Consider the following 24939-nt stretch of genomic DNA (forward strand, 5'->3'; position numbering starts at 1 on the left):
ACTTTTGACAAAGCATTGTAGTTAATGAAAAGTCCTAAAAGAGAGAAAAAAATAAGCTCACATCTCCAAATCTGTTTGTCTTTTGTTTTTCAGTTTCTTACTGATACGTACATGTTTTAGTTTTGGAGGGAAGGGAGATAAATACTTATTGGTGTGTTATTGATGTGTTCTGACAGTATCTTCAGTAACACACCCACAGCTCCCTTTGGAGGAGGCGGGGCGTCTATTGTACAGAACAGAGGAAGCCTCGCCGAGGCTGGGCAGCGTTGACTGTGTTGAATGTCTGGCCACAAAGCAAAGCTTCTCGTTTGGGTCTTCACTGAAACAAGAGCTTCTGGAAAGCGGTAATACTCACAGCTTTTGCATTTGTTTCACTCAGTGCTGTTTTGCTGTGTACGAGCAGGTTAACAAAAGTTAGGACTGATGGGTTTGCTGATGCTACTAGCATATTAGCCGCTGTTCCAGTGTGCAGAAATGTACGTGCAAATAAGATGTTTCTTTAAGCTTTGTTTTGCTTGATATGCTGTAGAGTTACAGTTACAGTTAATGGAAGAAGTGTTAATTGTATAAGTGTTGTGGAGGTTTTTTAAGAAAGAAAAGAAAAGGAAGGAATGGTGAAAAGATTGTTGGTAGGTCGGTAGATTGTAGTTTGAAGTCAGTTATTAGCCTGATGAGGAGTGGTACTTTAATCTCTAGACGGATTACTATACAAGTCTTTATTTTTTTGTGTTGTTTTTTTTTTATTATTATTATTGTTATTATTATCATTATAATTATTATTTTAACCTGGCTTTATTATCGACCTCAGGTTTGATCCAGCTGGGAGATGTTTGCCACAGCCACCAGAAACTTTGTGGAGGAGGTGGATTATGGAGGTGTGCTGATCCCAGTGTCCAGCCTGAATGACACTGTAGATGTCCTGACACTGGTGGTGAAGCGCAAGCGTTTCTGGTTCTGGCAGAAGTCCAAGTATCGTCCCACTGATTTTCACTTCAATGATATACTAGCAGGGGATACCCCTATAGAGCCAGGTAGACACCAAAGATCTCTACTAGTATATTCATTTGCTTTAATGTTTTCTATTAAATATCTGCAGTATTACAACTAATTTATTCTTCCAAGATCACAGAAAACTTGTCCCTGTCCACAGATACCAAAGAGACAGACTTCATCAAATATAAAGGGATATATGGTGACAACATTCAGGGAGCTATGGATGTAAATTTTGTCCACTCCAATGTGAGCCTGGAGGGTAAAGACTCTTCCAAACTCCAGTCATCCTTTGGTAGTTTGAAGAAAGAGGAAGTGAATGTGCAGAAGTTGCTGAAAGACTCCAAAAGCAGGTTAGTTCCCCACCTGTATCCACTTTCCTGTCCTGTACAGTCTGTTTTAAACAGGATTTAGACAGAAATATCATCTGGTATTAGGTCTGTAAAAGATATGCAAACAACAGAAGTGATCTTTGACCACTCATAAAGTTGCACACAAAACACAAGGCTCAGTTGAATATTAATATGGCCACATGGAAATGTTTTGTTTTCGTTTGGGATTTTATTCACACATCATTTTTTAATCCAAATCTTCACAGAATTTCAAGTCTGTATAAGTGTCATATCTACAGTCTATTTTCTTCTTTTTTTTTTATCAAAGAGTTACAATCAAACTGAAACTTCCCAAGAATTTTCCTGGTGAAATGTAACACTGTTTTTGTAAATTCAATGTCACAGGGTGCTGGACATGTCTCACTGTCTGATCCAGCAGACAAAGGAGAAGCACAGGCTGGTATTTGGGATTGTGAAGGAGCGAATTGTGACCACTATGCCCTGTTCGGTCATTGAGGAGGTGCAGCAGGGTGGACAGTGTGGAGGAGGACTGAGCCTCTGCGGGCCCAAGAGCCCTAAGGTAGAGTAGTAGCACTGAAACACGCATTGTCATGATAGTTTACATCTTTGTGATTTGCAGTGTAAGGGTTAATTTTACAACAGAAAATGTTCTTCTATCAGAAAGAATTTAGTTTTTTCCATTTCCAATCTGTATGAGAATTCAGCCTCTTGCTGTTATGTGATATATGACAAATTATTAGTAATGAAATAATTTCCCCTTTTTTTTGTTCTGCCTACATTCGCTCAATATAGTTTGATAATTTGTGTTCTTGCTATCCCACTTTGCCCAGAATGAGATTTCAGTTCTGCCTGCAACAGAAGTAGGTGGAGCTAAAGTTAAATAAGTAGAAATGAAACTTGTCACCTATGCCGAATTTTGTAATTGTGAATTGTTGTTGCGAAATGTTCAGTCTAGAGGGACGCAGACTGAAAACTGTGCATTTGCTGCTCATGTCTGAGATACAGTAGATAGATGAAAAGGTTTTGTAAATTAAATTCCACATAGGAGATATCAAATTGACATGTGATACACCTCCAAACAGGTCCATAACTGTGCAATTGCTTTCCCACCAGCTGTTACTCAGCAGCGGTTGGTGTTTTAAAGTTGATATTTTCTTTAAAACAGAACAACTTGTGCTGGAATTTGTAGGTTTGGTCTCAAATATCTGCTGTATTGTTCTTTCTGCAGGTCTCATTGAAAGAGAATGGGAGCCTGAGTATAGACAGTAATGTTACCATGGAAATTCCCATCAATACTACCATTGCCTATTCCCTCATAGAGCTAGAGATCAAACAGGATGGATGCTATGGTGAGATATCATTAACTAAATCCAAAGATTTGACCATAACAAATGATTAAACTATTAAAATATCTGAGTATTTGAAAAGTAACCTGCTGTATTTTCCTCAGAGTTGTGTCTGATGTCAGACACCACTGGAGGTTTTGAAGTAGACAGTGGTGTTCTTGCACACGATTCTGAAAATAGCTGCCTTCGACAAGGTAAATTATTGTTTTCTTTCTGCAGCTATGAAACATGTGACTGCGGATTATTGTTGCAGATGATGACGTGTTCAGTAAATGTGTGCAAGGTCACAAAGGACCTAAATAGGGTGGAGGCCCCCATTCTGTCTTATCAGAATGGTGTGATAACTGTTTGTAAACATGTGCTTTGACCTGATTATTTCAAACCCAAGAATCTATGTGGTTAGTTCGTATTGTGCAGTTTACTTTTTTTTTTCTCACGTCTGGTTCAAGCTTAGGTTTTAGTGACAGGCTGATACACACATTTTGTCTTTGTAGGGAATGATAATGTTTTTTTCCTTCCATGGGCAGACCTGGAGCAACTTAATGATCATTTCCAGGTGCTGTCATCTCTTCCTGCTGCCACAAGGTCCTCTCTGCTCCAGCAATTCACAAACATTATGCAGGACAGAGCAGCCGTCAGTGCACTTCAGGATATGGTAAGTGGGACAGAGAGAGGTCTTGGCAGCATAGATGCACTATAATAATGTGGAGTTAGGACTCGTGAACTTCTGTTGCTCTGGCTTTTGAATGTGGGTGTCTTCCTCTGTCTCAGCTGGACCAGATGAGCCTGGAAAAGTCTCCTGCCTTGGCTGATGTTACAACGACAGTGTCTCAAAAACAGAATATCCAAGCCATTCTGGAGCTTGTGGAGCTGTCTGGTCAAGTGGAGTCAGCTCAGACAGGCCGGTCCACATCAGTCCTCACAGCCATTCACCTCATTAGCAGTGCCTTGGATGGTGAGAAAAGCTGTGCTCTGTGCAGCATTCATTACTTTGCCCATTGCTGAAGTGAAATGTTGCTTGAAGTCCTCAGTCTGTAAAAAAAATCATAATTTTAAGCTCAGGAGGAGAAGCATGTAGAATTGTAGAGTTCACACTGCGTGCAGAATGTCCTGAAAACCTAATTTCCTTAAGTTCTCTTTTCATCCTGTGTCTGGGTCTTTGTCTTTCAGAGATGACCAATGGTTGTCTTGATGTCTTGGGAATGTGCTGCAGCCACACAGTCTTACAGACAATGGAGCTATTGGTTAGTAAAGTCAGTTTTCACAAAATGAATTGTTTTTTTGTTTTTTTGCTTTCAAATGATGCATCAGTGATTGAGCTGCCTGTTAACTGTCTCTCACACCCGTTCCAGGTGCAGAGCATATCAGGAAATGGAAAGTGTCCTCTGAGCAGTGCAAGACTGACTGCACTGACGGGGGACATCTATGAAAATGCTGAACATCTGTTTGCCTCCTCTAATGTGTCCCTGAAGAGAGATGGGGACACAGTGAGGGCAGAAATAAACCAAGGGCCAGGAAACCTTCCTCTGGTGCTGTGTATCGCTGTCAGAGGTCTTGCCTCATTAGCCCCCTGTGTTTAAACCGAAGATGCCTTTATATCAACCAGAAACTTGAAATACCACACTGGAATGCAGTGAAGGGGATCATATACATATTTAGTGTTATTTATCAGATAAGTGTTTTTATTCTTTTTGGTGTGATGGAATGCCCTTTAAAACACTATGGCATTTTACTGTAGGGTAATTACATAGATTTCCTAATGTAGAAGCAATAAGTCAATTAATGCCTTAGTCAGTGAAATGACAATCATTGATCAATGTCATCAAAGATTTTAATAAGCAATTAGTTTAGGTCATGGATTTTGGACTTTGTTGGACAAAACAAGCATTTGAAGCTCGGGGGGATTGTGAGGGGCATTTTTCACTGATTTTGGATTTTATAGGAAAAGAATATTAAATGACCAAGTTGTAAATTAATCAACTTTTAGATTATTCAGTAAGCAAAGGACAACACCCTTTAAGTTCTCACTGGCTGTGGCATAATGTAAAGTAAACACTAATTATTTTCGGGAGGGTCTAATGTGATGTCTTAAGCTATAGGATATCTATGCACTTCAGTCTTTATGGCTTTTGATTGTTTGTAATACTTTTTCACCTCTTTATTTTCCTCTATTAAGTATTGTTAGATCAAATATTCATGAGTTGTGGAATTTTTGTAACACATCCACACAAAACTACTGTGCTCCAGAGACATGAATCTTCGACTGTTTTTTTTTTATGTGCCAACTACAAACCTCATTCTGGACCACTTGAGCATATTGTTTTATGACTTTAAATTTTTTATCCAGTTTGATTGCACACGTCTTAATGTGTTATTTCAGGTTTTAAACATAGTTAATGATCTTGGAAGTTGTTTCAACTTGATACCTTCTATCTGTATCTATCTTTTATGTTTATCTCTATGGTGCAAAAAAAAAAAGACCTTAATATGACGGCATGAACTATTTCCTTCTCTACCTGCTTGCTAACACATGCTCAACACAGCACGTTTGCTGAGTAAATCTCCCGAAAGAACAAAGCAAAACCAAAGCAGATCATTAAAAAACACCAGTTATTTATTTTACATCTGAAAATACATCTGAAATCTTGTGTAAAATATACCTTTTTATAAGTAAATATGAATTTTATTTAAAACAGTTAAGTTTTTAGTAATATCACATCAAAAGGGATGGTCCACTGAGATGCAGTACCCTGCTGTGGAAAGTTCTTCTTCCAGACAAACAAACACAGCACCGTCAACTGGTCTAACAGTCCAAAACACATACATGATCCAAATGTCTGACAAACAATCAACATAATTAATGTCTGTTGTGCTTGAGTGAAAGAGAGATAATGGGTAAACACTACAGTATTACTATTCTTCCTGTACAACATCAAACAGTGACTGGCATGACATGTTCCTTTTATTAAGGTTGAACCGCAAAGAGGCCAGGACCTAGAAGAAGCCTTCACAAGGTCTCAAAAATATGACACTATTCTACATGAATGACGACAGGTTTGTAGTGACAAATGAGATGACGTACTGGAGGCATAAGCACTGTAAACTGTAACACTGAGGTATCGTCCTTTTCGATGAGCAAGCCCTCCTCATATTTGCAGAATAAATACACTTTAGCTATCTTACATACAGATGTAAAATTAAAATAACATGGACATGGCAAAAACTGCTTTTGCTTTTAAAACATGCTGACACACAGGCCAGTAATTTCTTCCAATTCATTTGAATAGAAAGTGTTCTTTAAAAAATATTTTGCCAATAAGTACACTTCCTGTGTGTTGTGAGTTGCATAGTGTGCTATTAAGGAATCTGGCAATTCAGATCAAGGTGACTCTGATGCTTTGTGCAAGACCCAAATTCACACAGGGCTTATGTCCAATACTTTGTCTGTGTGTGCAGTACCAGGTTGTGTCCCCTTTCATCCCAGGCCTAGAAGCTCCAACAGCCTCATCCATCCAGCGGGGGGTAGAGCATCAGTAGACCCAGCTGACCGGAACCCACTGTGGCTCTATGAATAATCGCTCTACCGCCTCTTGCAGCTTGTCAAAGGCCTTGTCCAGATTGTCATTGACAATAGTCAGGTCAAAGTAGTGGCTGTATGCCCGCCGGATCCTTGCACTTTCATCCACAGTCTTCTTCAAATCGTTCTCCTAGTGCAGAAAGAGATTCAGCCCATTACAATGACAAAGGCAACAACCATTCATGAGTAATGACTACTGAAACTCCCATTAATATTTATTAGAATTCAGACAACCTTAAATCCACTCAAAACTTACTGTGAGTAGTTTGGTAGTAAGTCCAGCATCTACTACAGCTTTGTGCATAGCTCTTAGTGTGTCCAGCTCAGGAGCAGCAATAAATACCACAAATGGTATAAACTCAGCAGTCTTCAACACTTTCAGGGCCTGAACAAAAAACAGAATGTCACAACCAAAGCTTTGGGAGAAAATATCTACACACTGAGTGTTCGTGCCTTAAATTAACCTGAGGGTTGACGTCTAGGATGCAGGTACGACCCATATCCACCACTTCGTGGATCGAGTCAATCTTGGTGCCATAAAGGTTGCCATCGTACTCGCCGTGCTCCAGGTAACGGCTCTCCTTGATGTCCTTCTCCATCTCTTCCCGTGTTACAAAGCAGTAGTTCTGGCCATCTTTCTCCTCTTCTCTTGGACGCCTTGATGTGACTGAAGGTAAAAGGTGAGGAAAGGTGTGACATGTACCCTGGCAGGAAATCTTCAAGTAAAGACAATTCAATTGCCTCAACTGTCTGTTTCACACACTCACAGGGTACAGTGGTTCCGTATCTCAGAGGATTCAGGACAATAAGTCTGTTCTTTAGGCTCCTCCTGCCAACTCCCTGGGCTCCAATCAAGACGAGCGTTTTCCTCTGGAACGGTGGCATCTTTGCTACCTCCTCATAGATTTGCAGTTCAAAACGGTCAAACTCTGTTCAAGGCAATACAAAGGCTGAATTAGTACTGTATTATCATCTATGCATTTAGATTCCTCCTTGTCAAGATCGCTTGTATGTAAGAAAATGAGAACTAGTAGTGATACACACCAGCATTCTTGGCAGTGAGGTACATCATTTTTTTCTTCTTTTTCTTTGCTGTTCGAGTTCCACAGAGCATCCCTGAGCCACATACAGAGAGAGTCAGGTCACCACAAGGTGGTGCTAAACCCAAGGGATGTTTGACTATCGTGATAAAATAAACAAGAGTAATTGATTATCATGGTGTGAAAGACAGAACACCACTTGTACTGACCAGTACCAGAAATGTCCCAGTCTCTTCTCACAAAAGCTTTCCTCTTCTCCTCCAGGAACTGACTGGGGATGAGGCCAGTTGCTCCACCAACAACTTTGCGTGCCTGAATGGAAATCAGAACAGTTGAGAGATGAGAGATTTCACATACAAATCAAATACCATGCACAGGTATCAGTCACAAACATCTTCCTCCTCATCTTTAGCTGCCTCTTGCAACTTCCAACAGGCAATATTTGTACCAGAACTCCCAATTAGCCATGCAGCTCCAGTCAAAGCAGCACTGTGGTTCACAATCACAGAGCTATGTGTGCCTGCTCACCTGCCACCAGTTGGGGTCCTCCTTGTTTACTACATGGAGAATGTCTCCCTTGATGAAGGCGAGACCAGCCTCTTTACAGGGGATCAGGTTGTCTGTGGTCGGGTTATAGTTGAAGTGTGGCTTCAGATAAACCTACAGTTTGGGGTGTGAACAATACATGAGACAGTTAAATTACACTAAGAGCAAATACAACATTATTGAGCCATACCTTAAATCCCTACTCAGATGTACAGTAAGATACTGTAATATTGTCACATTTTCTTGACAATATTAATGAAACATTTTATCATCAGTTAAATGGCTGTAGAACAAATTAATAATATATCTGATGACTCTTCGTGAGTGCACGTCCACTTTCTTTTTTTTTGCCATACACCCATGTTTGATAAAGTAGTTCAAAGGAAGTTGCTTGTGTTCCCTTTCATAAGTGCCGAGAATATTCTGATACTTTTTTTTTTTTTTTTATTGCACCATGTTGGATGACACTTTAACAACTCGTTCCCACTATTTGAATTGTCTGTTCTGCATTTGTACATTGTTCTTGCTGTCAGTGCTCTAAGGACAGCAGGCTGAATGAGGTGGATGGGCATGGACCAGATGCAACTTTTAAAGATTCATTCATGAGATCGCCCTGAGCAGTCGGGAAGATTTCTAACAAAAACAACTTTCAAAATAGGGTTGCGGACAGATAAATCACATAAGTACCTTTTTCCCACTCTGAGGGCATAATTCACAAGTCAAAACTCTTACCATGACTGAAACCCAACAAATACATAAGCAAACAGTAGCATGAGATCATCTGATCCTCCTGGGCACAAAGGTCAGTGTCTGACATAACCCCACATACTGCTCCTCAGTGTCAGCTGCTGTGTGTGCCTGTTACTGTAAGAAGGAGGGGGGGGGCGACAGTGAATAGAGTGGTGTATGTCCCAGATAGTGTGTGGTGTGTTATTAATAAACCCTCTGAGGGCTCAATTTTCAGAAGCCTGGCATTCAAAGATTGGCCAGGTCAGGCAGCTCTCACCCAATCCCTGACAGGTACAGTACAACTCCTGAACAGCCTCCAATACACCACCACATACCCATCACCACTGCTGTATCCCTGTACATTTACAGAACTGATTTCAAGAAATGTTAGATGAGCACACCAAGAAATATTGAAAATAAACTTATTTTGCATGTATTCTCCAGTGCGACAGGAATATTTTTTTCCCACAAATAAAAAAACCTAGACAGGAAATATAATATACAGCATCTCTCTTCCTCACCTGTGGCAGTGCTGGTGTGTCTTTGTAGCTTGGCAGGACCTTGAGTGTGATGCTCCCACTGCAGTCCCTCAGCAGCTCCTGGAGTTCATGGGGGTTGCTGCCGACCTCACGACCGTTCACCTCGCGGATTATGTCCCCGGTGTGCAACATGCCCTGCCTGTCAATCGAGCTGCCGTGCAGGATCCGTGCGATCACCATCTCTCCTCGCTCCACACGGAACGTCACCCCCTGAAAGAGAGTAGCAGTCATTCGGTATCGTACATCCGCACTTCATAAATCGTAGAGGCCTATTTCATGGGTTGGTCAGTGTGGTTGCTGTGAAAGAACTCACTCATGTTGAGGTACTATGTGAAAGTGAGTCACTATTCTCACAGCTGGTCATTAAAAGAGGACGTGTAAAGAACTTTACAGCCTGACAGGAGCATTACACGTTTCATCTGTAGAGCTGCGGTTGATATACATGCCTGGCAGACTTACCAGTGGTTCTCCAGCTTTCTTCTGGATGCCAATCATCCTGACAGCATCAGCTGGCATGAGTGAACTGGTCAACAAGGCATCGCTGTTCACCGCAGCATGGGGCATTTCATAGCACTTTGCAGCCACTTTGTCATGAGCCTCTATCAAAGACTGAAGCAGAAAGATTGGCGGAGGAGGAGAGAGAGAGAGAAATAGAGACAAAAATAAGACTGGCTCATAATCTCTGTAGCTTAAGACATCTTTAAGTACATTTCCAACAGCTTCTTCTGAATAAGAAAGATAGCAATCACAACTACCATGTGATACATCTACCAAAATACTAAAAACTAACAGTGACTGGAACAGTAACAAGCATTTCATACAATAACACGAAAGAGTAAAGACATTAATCACGTTGCTGCACACATTCCTTTGACCTAAACCTTTAAAAAAAGATGCTTTTATGACTGCATTGACAAAGGATTCATTGTTAAATAGAGAAGATAAACCAGTCTTGTTCTTACCCTAGCAGCCACAACATAGAGTTAGCATTGGTCAGAGACTACAAACTGCATCAGCAAATGTGAAGATTTTCTGAAAGAGTAGGTGACACAGTCTTCTCCCCCTCACTTTACCCACATAACTCAGCCTGCTATTGGCCCGAGGAAATACACCCCCACCCTCCCATGCTGCAGCTTGCAAGTGGTCGAGAATATAAAGGGCGACAAAGAAAAAGAGCTGCTTAACAGGCACTTCAGAGAAAATTAGGCAATGGTTGGAGTAAAAAGCTCTACCATCCATTCCCACACACATAGAACACAAGCTAGACTATTCATTCTATAAATCTCTGGTCTATTCATCCCCATTTGAACCCAGCAACAATTGTGTACAAGAGAAACGAGGCCTAGGATACCTTAAAGTGAGGCTCCTGAAGGATTTTGGCAAGCTCCGCAGCGGCAGCATCTTTTTCTGGCAGGTTGTTGAGGGAATCCAGGATCTCTGTGACCAGCTGAACATTATCATCCCGCACGGCTTGTAACTTAACTTCCTCAAGACGCTCATGAGCCTACACAAAAAACACAAGACTGTGTTAAAAGATGTTCATCCTAGTGAAAGGGATTTTTTTAAACAAAATTAGGAATGGAGAAAAATGAAGTTACAAATCATCATTTTATTTGCTGATCGTAACTCCCAAATCTGTATTTTTGGCTTCGTTTTTTTAGTTGGGGTAAAACAGCTGTAGTGCTGGGCTGACGCAACACACTCACAGACTTTATTCATGAGATTGTATGATATATCACAATATTAATTTAAATATCAAACCAATTGTACATCTTAACTTTGAAATATATAACAATATATATCATGTTCCAAGAAACTTGGTTTAGCAACTGTTGTGTTATGTTGGCACTACCGAGATAAATTAGATCATATTGTTACACCTCATCTGATGACACTATATTGTGTCAAATGCTACTCTTGTGCCCACACACTGTAAGTCAAATTACAGTGATACACCATCAAAATGCCACATTCTTCATCGAACTATCACTGTGATACACAGCAGACAAAGGGAAATTAACAGCTGAATATTCAGCATCTATCATCACATTCAAGGGGCTCCATTTCACATGACATCAAACCAGAAACTACATATGTGCAGGAAATTATCCAATATCTAAGGAGAGCGGTGCTCTGTTTGTTAGAAATGAGGGCAAGAGCTTGCCTTTGTGACAGGTTTTCTATAGAAATCATTCTATTTATAGATGCAGTAGTTGAACCTGATGACCTCAATCTGCATTGGAGATTTTTTCCTGTTATGTAAGCCATTTGTTCATCATGCTGTCAACTTCTTTTAGCATGTGAAAATGTGATTTAACTGATGTTAAAAGGTACTTTTTCTGTCTATTTTACCAAAAATATAAGTTGTGAATGTTATACTTTCATACAATTGTTAATTATAAGACAACAGGAGCTGTACTGTACAACCCTGTTCAAAGTACATATGAAGCTTATTTCGCTCCTCTAATGATGGGAAGTGTTGTACCGCGCCCTAACTGGGAGATATTTCCTGCAAATAACATGACACTGAAACTGTGGGCACACAGCAAGATTAGTTCATGTCACGGGGTATAACATTATAAGACAGAGTTCGTTTGCAGGTACACATCCTTGTCCAAAAAGCACTGCAAGTTTTGCTTCAGGATTAAAAATAGGTTGGTGAGCCCCATTTGGTACAATTATCAGAAAGAGTTAAACATCATCTTGGAAGTGTAGTGACACGTGACACTTACCACATTTGCTCCTCCTCTCTACTATAGCCAGAGCTTGATGACCAGCTAATGAGATTATGACTCTGAGTATGCGTACATAAGTATGTGTGGGTATGTAGCACTGGAGTAGCTGCAGTGAGTGTATGCATTACCTTGGCAAGGGAACGGACGATGGGGCTCTCCATGATGCCTCTGAGGAAGATGAGGTCAATATCTTTGGCTCCTGTGCCTGATGGCAGGTCTTTCAGGTTGTCTAGTACCTGCTGCATTGCTGAAGAGAAAAAATACACATCAAAGATTGGTCTAAGAGAATAAAAACCACACCACTTTGGGCTAGAGATTTACTGCTTTGTGAATACAGGGAGAAATGTCCGTGACACAAAAAGCTTATTGCCAGTAATAATGGAAATTAAAATTCTGAGCCAATGAAAAAACGGATGAAAAAAAACAACGAAACAATGTGACTATAATAAGAGCTAACAAGGCAACAACAATAAGTGGACAGTCAGTCAATGGGCCAATTCACAGAGAACATCCCTCATTTCCATTGCAGCAGTAACAAGCACGCAGAATCACAAAGGAATGGTTCTACTAACAGGTCTGCCTTGTAGAGGCTGAGAGCACATAGCAAGAAACTAACAACAAATTAACTGGGTTTGCATAAAAAGCATGAGACATACAGCTAGTAGTATTATTGACCAATCAACTTGACACCATAAAATGAATATCATTTTGTAATTCCCTGTAATTATCTGTCCATAAAAATAGGATTTGTTATACATTCTGTTTTTTTTTTGTGTGGTCCATTTGCCTTTATCTCTTTTTCACACAGTTTGAAAACGTTTGAAAAGAAGTAGACAAAAGAATGAGGTCTGACAGGATACACTCAGAATACAAATAAATGTAGTCACTGAAGAACAAACTAAAACATTTGGCCTTACAAATAGTTTGGTTTGCAAATACATCATATGTTAAAAATTATTTTTTGGGGGTTTTTTGCTATGCGTGGCAGTTGTGTTTCACAGAGGGTGACACAAATGTGAACGTTTACAGGCAGCAGCAAACACACCCATACAACTATCTCTGGGCAGTGAGCACAGTACTGTTCAAATGGTAATCAAATGTCAACAATCAAAATTTTGCACACAACATTGCAACAGTTCCTGTGCAAAAGACTCATTAGAACTTTGTCTTCGACGGCTTACCTGAGCCAGACTTTGCATTGGCCACAGTCATGTTTATTATTCCTCAGCTCAGGACGGTGAAACTCTCTAGCACGGTCAAAAGCCACCCAACTGCCTGCTTATAGTAACCAGTGCAACTGGAGAGCTGCAGAAGGTAGGAAACCTGCTCAAGTCAGTATATTGTTTACTAAGATCATCACAAAAGCCATGTCAAAAAAGAGAAGCAGGCTGAGACATTTGCCAATATGTATTTCTGCAGAACTCATATTGCGGAAAGAGAGGCACAAAATCGCACAGAAAAAAAAGTTTTTTTGCCTTGGTGTTTATGCACATGTTAACACAGCCAGCACTTGTGAATTAAGGGAATGACAAAGAGAGCTATTGAATGAAAAAGGAATGAAAAAGGGTCTACCATCTGTCTGGCTAAAGGTTGTGCCAGCCATACACAGAGAGGCCCCTGGGACTGTACAAACATGCTGTCCCAACAGAGTGAGGCAAAAACAGATATGCCACTGCCTTGTAGGTAAGTGGAGAAACAAGTACAGACCACCCCATTAAACTGTAAGTTGTGAACTGTATAAACATCATAAATGGAGGATTGTAGTCAATGTCAACAAAGACAGCAAACAGCCAGATAATCATGCAGCGGTAAAAGGAAAAGCACAAATGGCATAAACTCACCTATAAACTGTGCTCAAATCATGAGTGCAGCGGTCCGACACGGAGCCCCACGTTTTCTACAAAACACTCATCTGGTACTTCTGGGCTACAGAGAGAATGGGGAAGAAAAAAAAAAAAAAATCACATTACAATTATTGAATTGTCCCAGACAGCCTAAGACCCTCCTCGGTATTGATAAAATCACCACATGCTGGTAAGTAAGCTCCTCTCTACCCCAAGGGTGCCTTCATTGCCCTGGCATTTCCTGTTCATTTAGTAGTATTATAATGCAGCCATTCCAGTTGTCCAAACCAATCACATGACCAATGGCTGTTTAAAAATACCTTATTACTACCACCAAGTCAGATTAAGCTCCTGAAGAGTGTGACTGTGGAGTACTAATTGGGTTCTTTGGATTTAAAAAGATCAAAAGTCAAAGCTGTAACTACAAAGTACATTTCATTTGTATAGGACACATTTCATTTTTGTGGTCTAGTTCAGTGAATTAATACGATTGTAAAACTTGTTTCCTGCAGCAGTTGTTACTGTTCTGCAGCTACACTGAATACTGTTTTGTATTATACACAGCATATTCCATGTGCAGAAACATGCAGTTTTCTGCAATTCATGCCTAATACGTCCAACGTAAAAAAAAAAAATGATTGAAACACAGAACAAACAACTAATAATGTTCATTACACAAACCATTTCCTAATGATTAAAGAATAAGACTGACTTAAAAAAAAGAAAATAAAAAACAGGAGGTATGCTAGGAAATTGGACAGGTTTATAGACGTTAGACTAACTTTGTCAGTGCATTGCTTGTGATGGTATTAAAATGCTTTAAAAGTGCATCAAGTCGTTTTTTTGAGTTGAGCTGAAATGATTAGTCAATTAATCAATTTGTTGATTGAAAGAAAAATAGTTGGCAATGATTTTGATGATCAATTAATCTTTTCTGTCATTTTTCAAGACAAATTGTGAAAAAATGCCAAATATTCTCTTCTTCCAGCTTCTCAAATGAGAGGATTTTTAGCTTTTCTTTGTGATATATCGTTGTAAAGTAAATATTTTTGGATAATTGGACTTTTGGTCAAACAAAAACAGGACATTTGACGATGTAATGTTCGGCTCTGCAAAGCTGTCGTTTCTATTTTTTAATAACTATTTGATACTTTATAAATTAAGCAATAAATCTGCAAATGAATCAGTGATGAAAATATATACTAGTTGCAGCACTACTTTTGAGTTAACTGAAAAGGCAGCATGGACACTTCTTTGCCTTTTAAAACATTATTGAGCTACAAATTAGACAGAGGCCTTTCAGGCAGTTGTATTATGTTTCTCTTGTATTGTTTTGCATTTGAGGAAATGTTTAGGTAAGACATCTGACTAATGACATAATGGGCATAAAATCTAACAGCAGGGCATATGTTACATTAAAGAAAGGGTGACCTATAATGCCATTATAAAACTATGTGACTCCAACTTTCAAGATACGAGATAAGAGTGTGAGAATCTGTGACAACTTTGACTTCAGATACAACAGCAACAACATATAACAGCCACTCATGTTGAGTTCATTCACAACCCTCAGAGATTAAAAACCAGGCTTGTTGAATAGGGCTCAGATGAGGCAAGAAGCACACAGCTTGGTTGAGACAGTGTACACCGCCTCCACCCGTCCTACATGAAACACATGAGGAGCAGCCCGGTAGGAGATGAGCGCTCGGTGCTCATGGTGGCGAATAGGTTCGTAACGAATCGTTCTTACGTTAACCGAAGTCACAAAAGTTACAACTTTCAACCAAAACTTTTCAAGAGTCTTTTCAAGAAACATGTTGGCTGCAGTGAGTTGAACAATTGCTGTCACGTTACACCTACACGCGTATTGGGCACGTGTAGCCACATCCAATATGAACTAATTTAGTTAGAATGATAACTAGCCATTGGCAGCTAATTGGTAGCGATAAATAGACATTTAAGTGTTAACAAACAGCGACTGGATATTAATTGAAATTGGTTAAAGTGCGGCTACGTGCTGCCAGGTCCCTATTATCGTTGATTCCACCGCTGCCCGTCCCGTTGTAAGTTAGTGCTAGCCGTTGCTAGTTTGTAGCTCATTTAGGCGAGTTAGCAATGCTAATGACTTACACCAAACACTAGCGTGTGCTTACACGTGTAAGACATCTTTCAGACTGACGTATAATATTGTTACCTTAAACTAACAGGCAAGTCGGTAACATTAACCCAACTACCTTCACTTGTTCGTGTTTTCTTGCAACGTAGTAGTAGCAAGGTACCGTTAGCCACATGTCCACTCTTTAGCCAGTTAGTAGCTATCGGTAATATCATGTGGCTCAAACTAGCTAGCTGCCGCTAGCTGGTGGTACAGTGAGAGCCGAGATACCAGTGTCCTAATGAGATTGTCGTTTAACCGCCTGGAGAAATAAATTAATGATACTTTACCTAATTAAATCAGTATCATCCAGTCACGCTGCCATGGTTCCCTTCATTTCAAAGTTTCGCAGATCACTTGCGCAACAGTAAGTTGTTAGTGCATTTCCAGTGAGCCTTGCCTGCGCCCCTTCCCTCAGTTCCCCGTGCACACAGCCTGTGCCGTGTTAATGACATCCAATGCCGTTCAAGTTATATCTAGCCTACTGAATTCCTGTACTACCCACCCATCTAATTTACTGTGAACACTACTCAAAAATAAATACTTGTAGTTGAGAAAAGTTGTTTCAAGGTAAACATTCATTCAAAGCATTCATGGGTTCGTCCAACATTGTTTCCCCATCAAACCAATTACCTGAACCGTTATAAACCCTCTGGCTGCTTTTGATTGAAAACTGTACATACTCACTGCTATATTGTCAGTTGACAGCTCACTAAAGCCATTTGGGTCACCATAAATCCAAACAAACAATGGCCCCCAGTTTGTCCAGCTACCATGGCTTATATCTGTAGTTCTTTAAATATGCTTTACTGGATGTGATTCTCTATTCGTTGTAAATGAGAGTACCAGTAATGGCAAATTTTTCTTCTAGCTATGGCAAAACATAATGTATCAGTGACAATTGCTTAGCATACAACATATTTAAGAATTAAACTTTGTGACTACACTTACCCCATTAAGAAGACATACTGTAGATCTTGCATCTGTTAATGGCACCAGTCATATCATATCCCCACATCTGGCTAATAAATAATTGAATTTGTACCACCCGTCAGAAGGACAAAATAAAGCACCAAGCATTACCCCATTCACCAAATCTGGTAATTCAGCTGCAATGAAGCTTCAAAGAAACCAGTTTTGCCAGCTTGCATAGTTCTATTGAACCAGTAGCTTGGACCAGGTGTCAAAACAGAGTTAAGCAAATTTTCAGTGTTACGTGATTCGCTTTTGATGTATCCAGGTCACTTGATGGGATTAAACTGTTAATCTGTTTTCAGGCAGAGTGTAGGTACATCGCAGCAGGTTTGAAATAACAAGTGAATGCAACACTGTGGTGTACTGAGTTTATGATTCATTTCTGTTTTTTTTCTGCCTAAATGGAATATTACCAGCAGACATGAATTATAAGGTATTTATCCCAGTTTAAAAATTCTCTAAAAACGTTTTGATGCCAGTTCACCAGTAGAGAGCACTGTTACTCATGACACACAAGACACTGTACAACATGTTATTAGATAGTGCTGCTTGGTGCTTGTTGAGCCAAATTAGCCAGAGTGAGATGATAGGACTATATGTTTAAAACATGTTTTAGTGTAACACTGGCAGCATTACAGACCAAAGTAGTTGCCATATGCAATGTTTATTTCATGCAACACATGTTTATTTCATATCAGTAACAGACATGGCAACAGTTTTATGGTAGTCAGCCTTGATATGACACCTCAGGCAGCATCACCACAATGACACCCCATCATATCTGTAAATAAGGAAGTCAGTAAAAAGTCTATTTTTAAGCGTGTTTTTGTAAGAGGTTTTTGTTTCTATACACATAAAAGAGGAACACCAATTATTTGAATCCAATACCACCATTAACTACAACCTTAAAATCACCATAAAATACAGTCAACACTTCTTTGACACAGTGTGAACATTAACTGCACATCATTATCGTCACAAGAATAGAATAGCATTACACTAGATTGTATGGATGTTCGTATTTTTCCAGTATCTCATTGGACATGTTTTATCATGCATTACCATCATTTATATTGCATAAAATTGACAAAGACAATGCAAATTTGTGGGAAAAAAATATAGTGGATATTAATGCAGCCTAGCACTGTAATTTAAAAAAAAAAGTTACCTGGCATAGTTAGATCCTGGAATACTCTCGGTGCTTTCCCGCACCAACACATCTGAAAATACAGTATCTGGAGCATCTCTTTTCCCATACCTATGCATAAAAAAAAAAACAAGCAACACATCAACACACCTTTGCATGTACTTTTACTTCTTATTTTCTTAAGCTATAGTATTTTATAGAAATTCAAGAACTGACCTCTGTCTTGTGATGAGGTTGATGTAGTGTCTTAGTGCAGAATAATATTTGGCAAGGTCCTCAGCTGGTGCGCCTTCCCGGGGATTGGCGGGCTTGGCTGGATATGCGTCTATGCCAGAATGAATACAAGACAGCAGGCAGAGAGCCAGCATGCTCAGCGGCATGGCAGCACTGGAGCGAATCCTGGATCACAGGGAAAATGATTAGTCAAAATGCATAGTAAAAAATAATGATCAAATAATGTCACAATGCCAAATCAGAAATAGAAGCTCAATATTGGACTGATACTGACACAGTTCATAAACTATAAAAACTGCATTAATACTCACTGACTTTCAAACAAAAAGTGCAGACAGAACGCTTTTCAATGAAAAAGTGACAAATAAGAAAATATCTGGCTTACATTATAGCGTGATACTTAATACTGCTGTCGTCGGTTTTCTCTGGTCAAGGCACCTCTGTCTGATTCCCAACATTGCCCCACTTTTATACAGAGTGTGTGTCATGTAGGGAGGGAGGGTGATTTCATTCAGTCTTGGGGCACTCCTGAGATATATCTACTGCCTCATTAGTTTAGTAATCCTTGACTGGCAAGGCAGTGAAATAACAAAATAAATCTTGATTACTACTAACTCAAATGAAAAACATAGCACTGGTTCTGTTATTTTCCTGTAATTGAATTTATCAAAATGTTGATTATTTGAGTTAACGTGCTTTGAGGTTGTCATTATTACTGGTTTACATCACCACAAACTTATGTTTTACAACATTATCAACAGATTTAACTACACATCAACTCGCAGACGCCGACAGGATTGATTCATGTCAGTTTGACAAGTAGTGATTTTATCTTGAATTCTCTTTTCAATATTGAATACAGTAAAAAGTTTGGAGAGCTGAAAAGTGTATACCTGATCACAGCATGTTTTACCCTTTTGTTCAAAAATAAATATTGGAAAGTGGAAAGCCTAAAACTTTTCATCTAAATGGATCACCAGAATAACAAGTTCATTAAAACTAATGATGCACAACTTGAAGTTGCCGATGATGGTCTGTTGTTTTCACATTAATTTGAAATATGTCCGATGTCCTGGGTGCTTGGAAAGATGGTGTTTCACTTTAAAGAGATATGCAGAGGGGGGGTCTTCAAACATTTATGAATTCAATTATGAAGTAATACTCTTAAATATATAATCCAAAGGCAGCTACAGTCCTTGTTATCACATGATGATATCTGTGGTGTCTTGGAGTTATACTTAATCGATTCAAGGTTCTAATGGGTTGAAAAACTGCTTCAAAAGTCTCAAACTCATTAAGAAAAGTGATCAGTGTAAATCCATTGTTTTTAGATCACTTATCATGTATCTAATCTACTTGACTGCAAAATAGTGACCCTACTTTAAACATTCCAGACTGACATACAGTTGTCTTAAGACAATAACTGGGCCTTTTTCGTCAAACCAACAAGCATAGCTCCAAATTACACCAAACCATAGAAAGGACAGTAAATCACACAAACTTGTTAAATTTCAGTTCCAGTTGATAGAGGGCACAAAAAGCTTTCATCCTCTAAATGGTAAGATGACTTTAATGATAACTATTTTCTATGAAGAGCACTCTACTGAAATTTGACAGTAGACTGGTGCTGCTGTTTCGTATGACAGTCATGGCAGAACTCTGTTCCAGGAAAAAACAGAACAGTCTGTGCAGGTAAAGTACTTTAAACTATAAAATAAAGAACTATGAACTTTCAGCGTGATATTACACTATGAATATCCAGATGCTGTATAAAAAAATGACTTATTTCATTCAGCAAAAAGTGTTAATGCATTTTAAATAAAAGGATTTTGATAGATGCAACAAATCCAACTGTGTCTCCCAATCTACCCTTTTGATGTTCAATACAAATCTGCCACAGCATGAATGTGTCAAAATTCCTTGAGACCAAAAGCAATAAAACATCATCCAAATTCAAATCTCCAAATCTCCACAGCAGTCACTCCCTCTTCAAACATGAGACTTACTCTTGCTTGCAACAATAAAAAAAAAATAAATAAAACAATAAAATAAAATATGCAATTATACTTTACTATTACATACTGGTCATACATTTTTGGAGTAACTGGTGTTTTACTACCTTAGTACTATACCTTTACCTTATTTTAATACTTCACAAGTGAGCACCAGGTGGCTATATCACAAAGAGCCCTTTAGGTGTCACGTCTGATGACACTCCTAATAAACACCCACCATTGAGAGAAAACCAAAGACAGTCACCAAATGCCAACCCACCTGCAGGATGCAGGCTGATATCAAAGAACCTAAATACTCACTTCTTTTATTTGTTTTAACACTGCAAATACAACACCACAACTCTACCGTGCTGGTAGAGTTGTGGTGTTGGATTTGCAGTGTAGGGCGGAATTGAGAGGGCAAGGAATCGAAGCTGAAAGTCTCGGTTGAGGGTTATGAATAAATGATTTATTCCCAGTCAGCTGCATACTGAGGAGAAATGAACAACATATAGATAGAACTAGGATTGCATATACACAAGTGAAAGGTAAGCTTCATACTGGTTATAAATGTTATCCATTTCAGTGAAAAAAAGTGCAATGAAAGGAGACATTTTGTGCCACCCATTGTACCTGCTCTGCAACTGCTGTTTCCAAAAGCTAACGAACCTCCCTGTTCTTCAGTCTCCTCCATCATAGAGTATATTACGCATGGCCATAAATGGCTACACAGCAGTTGGTGAAATGGCTCTGCGGTTAATGAGAACATTAGCCACAATAAAAGCTTTTGATTCACACACTGAACTAATCTTTTTCTTTCACTTGGTTTAATACAGTTTGGGGCGTAGCAGGTCTAACAGCTTAAGCAAAGGGTTGCATTAATTGGTTTTGTATAATCTCACACATGTGCCACCATTATCTGTAAATACCATGGAAATGGTGCAATTTAAAATAACTATTTTTTACAGTCCATCTTTGGTTAAACTCTAAATATTTAAGTATGAGCAACAATTTCAAGTCCACATTGTTGCATTTGGGTGGGTTTTTGATGTGTTTCCTGCTGGAAGTTCTGTTACCTGAAGCTGCTGATATTCACTATTTGTTCATCCGTTTTAGACAGAGTAAGTATAAACAACCATAACAACAGGCACAAAAACGTTCAAACACCAGGTGCTGTCAGGCTCTGTGTGGGTATCTCCTGCTTCATTACATTTTTACATTTAGCTAATGTTCTGATCCAGCATGACTTACAGCAAGTCAATGAAACGGAATGGTCACTTGCTAGGAAGTTATGAGTCAGTTGTGTGTGTGTGGTATGTGTGCATGCACCTATCTAGTATCTTTGCTTCTATTTCTGTTTACTTCAGACTCTGATTCTCCACAAAGAAAATGCTCATTTGCAGGTATTTGGATCTAAATAAAAGAAAATGCACTTTTTGAACTGTGTATTTTATTGTGACATCATCAAATTAAAAATGTTGCATAGCTTGGTATTATAAGATTGCACCGATGCAGACTGTCAAGGCTCTTTGAGTTGTGCAAGTGCTGACTGACCTACCAGTATGTTACCAATTCACTGACCGATCTTTTAGCCCATGTAAGTGCTGAGTGAATGCATGTCATGACTTTGGCCAATAACGTCTCTTTTCTTGGAAGCAACAATCTTTTTGCTCGATTGGATTGAAGGCATCAACTGCAATAGCTTGTTTTGGTAACCCAACGTAATCATTTCTTTCGGAAAATGTTCTTAAAACCTCATTCTTTGCACACAACAAACTACTCAGTGAATTGGATCCACAGGTGGAAGGTGAAAAAAGTACGTTCACCAGAGTTATGTACTTAAGTACAACTTTGAAGTTCTGGTGGTTTACTTGAATATATTCATGTCATGTATTTTTATTCTTTGGCTCCACTACATTTTAGAGGAAAATATTTTATATATATTAATATAACAACATATTTTTTATAATTATTTCATTAATTTTAACAGTCTAAAAAAGGGACCATTCTTTGGAGTTAGTACCTTTATTTTTTATACTTACTGTGTACAGTTCACAGCTAGAATTTTGTATTTCTGAAGAATATTTGTATAATATAAGAATAAGAATAAGAATATTAGAAGAATAAGATTATTTGTGTTTTTTCCAACTGTACTTATAATAATCTTATAATAATAATAATAATAATAATAATAATAATAATAATAATAATCTAATATAAATATTGGATTAGATTAATATTATCTAAAATATACAAGTAAATATTTAGACAAGTTTTTAAATGATATGGAACAGTTTTAAAATAATTTATTTTGAACCATCAAAATATATTAAAACATTTTTTTCTTCAGCAAACAAAAAACATCAAACATAATTTACAAATATCATATGATTCCCTATAAAGGTCAAGTAATATAAAAAAAGTGTATATAATTAATCAAAATGATGGGGCAGTAATTACTACAGTATATCTGTTGCATAAGACATTAATCCACACCAGTCTGTCAATTCTCAACGCAAAATGTGTTGTTTTATTGTCCAAAGATGAAGTGTAGTATTTCTACTCACAGCGATGGGAAAGGATGAATCCAACATTGCAATGAAGTAGTTAAGTCTGTGAACAACTTAGATGATTGTCTTGTGTTGTCACTTTGTGACGTCAGCATCATATATGAAGTCTTCTGGTAGTTTCTCAGCAGGTATGCGCCTCAGCTGCTCATCATACCTGCGGAGAGTCCAGAGTTTCTCCAGTTCATACACGTCTCTGGTCTCTGGCAGCATGAAGTGAACAACCATATTACCTAAGGTGAAGGCAAACGGACACTAGTAACGACAAAAACAAAACACCAGTGTATATAAACAACAGTGTAAATTGGACACTTAAAAGATAGGATCTCTGCGTTTTATATACCAAAGTCAATACACATCCAGTCCTCTGTATCCTTCCCTTCTATCTTGACATTTGGATCTTCATCTTTCTTCAGAAACTTGTACTGGAGGAAAAGCATCATTTGTGTAAATTTTAAAAACACAGGCTGAACATATTAACATGTGACAAAGAGAGAAAAGGCATCATTTACCACTTTGATAGCATAAAGTGCCATTGCGCGGAGGTGTCTCGGTGATACACCACTGACGACAATGAAGTTTTCAGCATATTTGATCTGGTCTGGAACTTTGATCACACAGATGTCTACCGCATTTTCCTGACGTAGTAGAGACACCAGCGTATCTAGAGTGAAAGTCTCTGAGAGTCCTGGAGAAAACAACGGTGAAACATTTCGTCTGACAATATTCAAGCATAAATGTGGCTCTACAGTGTCTGGATGCAACAGCACATATCTTTTTTTCGACTCACTGCTGAAACAGATAAACGCAGTCACACACAATAATTAAAGCAATGCAGGTTTACTGAGTTACCTTATCCATTAAAGTAACTAAAGCTACAACTAACAACTTTACATTATCCATTAATTTGCAGATTATTTTCTTGGTTAATCGCTCTATAGTCAAGTATGTAAAATGTCAGAAAACAGTGAAAAACAAAGTCACTATTCCTAAATCTGAAATGATTAATGGATTGGTCAATTGACAGTAAACTAATCAGCATTTAATTTGATAATCAACTAATCGTTTGAGTCACTTTTGCTGCAAAAATGCCACAGTTATACAGTCATAAATTTTAGGGTTTGCTGCGATTCTTTATCTTACATGATGGTAAGCATGAAATATCTTTGAGATTCTGTTGTTGGTTGGGGAAAAATGCAATTTGAAGAGGTCACCTCAGACTCTGGGAAATTGTGATGGGCAATTTTCCATTTCTTTTTCTGATATTTTATCAATAAAACAATTAACTGATTAATTGGGAAAACAATTAGCAGATTATCTGATAATGAAAATATTAGTTGCAGCAAATTCCTAGAGCCCTCGAAAACCCTGAGGCATGCAACTAAGAACTACTTTCATTATCAATTTATCAGTAGATTATTTTCTCACTTTGTACGGACAAAGCAATTGATCACTAATGTCAGAAAACAGTGCAAAATTGATTTCCCATAGTTCGCAGCAGTGCAAAATCCAAAATCAACTGACTGACATTAATGATGAAGACAAGCAACAAATACTCACATTTCAGTAGATGAAACCAGAAAATGTTATTTTGATGAATGATTAATCGATTAATAAATTAATTGACAATTTCCTGTCATTCAATAAATTGATTAATTTTTCAACTCCAACTTCATTTGTAGTAATGGAGTAAAAGTAACATATCCTCACATTTAACTCTCAATCTATTAATCGATTTATTGTTTCAGCTCTAAGACTAAACACCTACTCACTTTGACTCGGGGCTCTGCTGTCACTGTCCATCTCATTCGATTCCTCTTGAGACACGCCATGGCCCCTCTTTGAATTACTGCTTTCACTACATACCTCTGAATAACATCTCTTTGTGTCTAGATGACCGGTGAAAACATGATGCCATCGCTGACATGAGGCTGAATTCGGTGTTAAACGTCGAGGTGAACACAGGCTGCGACACCGAGCTGTGGGGATTGAACAGACGCTTCTAAAAACACCGGTTTGTTCAAGTAAAACGTGTCTTTTAATCACCGGTGACACCAGTGTCTTACAGCGATTGAGGATACTCATGATTTCAACATGTACAACATTCGTAAAAGTCTGAAAGCAATCCACGCGTCTATCAAGGGCTAAACTAAAAACAGGAAGTGATT

At 38.6% G+C, this 24939-nt stretch overlaps 4 protein-coding genes across 7 annotated transcripts; 1 reads left to right on the plus strand and 3 right to left on the minus strand.

Moving 5' to 3' along the window:
• Window positions 1-229: 229 nt before the first annotated feature.
• gsdmeb (gasdermin Eb) lies at window positions 230-5185 on the plus strand. Its single transcript, XM_023403118.2, has 10 exons — window positions 230-344; window positions 809-1031; window positions 1151-1343; window positions 1728-1902; window positions 2572-2692; window positions 2794-2883; window positions 3217-3344; window positions 3461-3644; window positions 3860-3933; window positions 4042-5185. Exons 2-10 carry the CDS (start codon window positions 827-829, stop codon window positions 4267-4269), a joined length of 1398 nt encoding a protein of 465 aa, XP_023258886.1. The 5' UTR covers window positions 230-344; window positions 809-826; the 3' UTR covers window positions 4270-5185.
• A 97-nt stretch (window positions 5186-5282) lies between these two features.
• pals2a (protein associated with LIN7 2, MAGUK p55 family member a) lies at window positions 5283-16302 on the minus strand. 3 transcript variants are annotated; one of them, XM_023403114.2, is made up of 14 exons: window positions 16145-16302; window positions 13697-13781; window positions 13037-13160; window positions 11984-12102; window positions 10472-10624; window positions 9580-9729; window positions 9103-9330; window positions 7835-7966; window positions 7516-7618; window positions 7311-7382; window positions 7034-7195; window positions 6731-6933; window positions 6523-6651; window positions 5283-6396 (listed from the first exon to the last, which is right to left on the minus strand). In XM_023403114.2, the coding sequence occupies exons 3-14, from the start codon at window positions 13065-13067 to the stop codon at window positions 6220-6222; spliced, it is 1659 nt and encodes a 552-aa protein (XP_023258882.1). In that variant the 5' UTR covers window positions 13068-13160; window positions 13697-13781; window positions 16145-16302; the 3' UTR covers window positions 5283-6219. The 3 variants fall into 3 exon arrangements, with proteins under 3 accessions (XP_023258882.1, XP_023258881.1, XP_023258884.1); XM_023403113.2 differs by having other exon boundaries at window positions 13037-13178; XM_023403116.2 differs by lacking the exon at window positions 13037-13160.
• Window positions 16303-17474: 1172 nt separating this feature from the next.
• Window positions 17475-22872, minus strand: LOC147819311 (peptide YY-like). The gene is made up of 4 exons (XM_087173153.1): window positions 22772-22872; window positions 18193-18375; window positions 17998-18087; window positions 17475-17610 (listed from the first exon to the last, which is right to left on the minus strand). The coding sequence occupies exons 1-4, from the start codon at window positions 22870-22872 to the stop codon at window positions 17586-17588; spliced, it is 399 nt and encodes a 132-aa protein (XP_087029279.1). The 3' UTR covers window positions 17475-17585.
• Window positions 22708-24938, minus strand: LOC111652743 (mitochondrial assembly of ribosomal large subunit protein 1-like). 2 transcript variants are annotated; one of them, XM_023403091.2, is made up of 4 exons: window positions 24544-24938; window positions 23284-23459; window positions 23115-23196; window positions 22708-23004 (listed from the first exon to the last, which is right to left on the minus strand). In XM_023403091.2, exons 1-4 carry the CDS (start codon window positions 24854-24856, stop codon window positions 22850-22852), a joined length of 726 nt encoding a protein of 241 aa, XP_023258859.1. In that variant the 5' UTR covers window positions 24857-24938; the 3' UTR covers window positions 22708-22849. The 2 variants fall into 2 exon arrangements, with proteins under 2 accessions (XP_023258859.1, XP_023258860.1); XM_023403092.2 differs by having other exon boundaries at window positions 22898-23026.
• Between the last annotated feature and the right edge of the window lies 1 nt (window position 24939).

The sequence above is a fragment of the Seriola lalandi genome, unplaced genomic scaffold (genome assembly GCF_002814215.2).
Source record: "Seriola lalandi dorsalis isolate HSWRI2012SDOR001 ecotype SW California unplaced genomic scaffold, Sedor1 jcf7180002054062, whole genome shotgun sequence".
In the NCBI taxonomy this organism is placed as follows: Eukaryota; Metazoa; Chordata; class Actinopteri; order Carangiformes; family Carangidae; genus Seriola; species Seriola lalandi.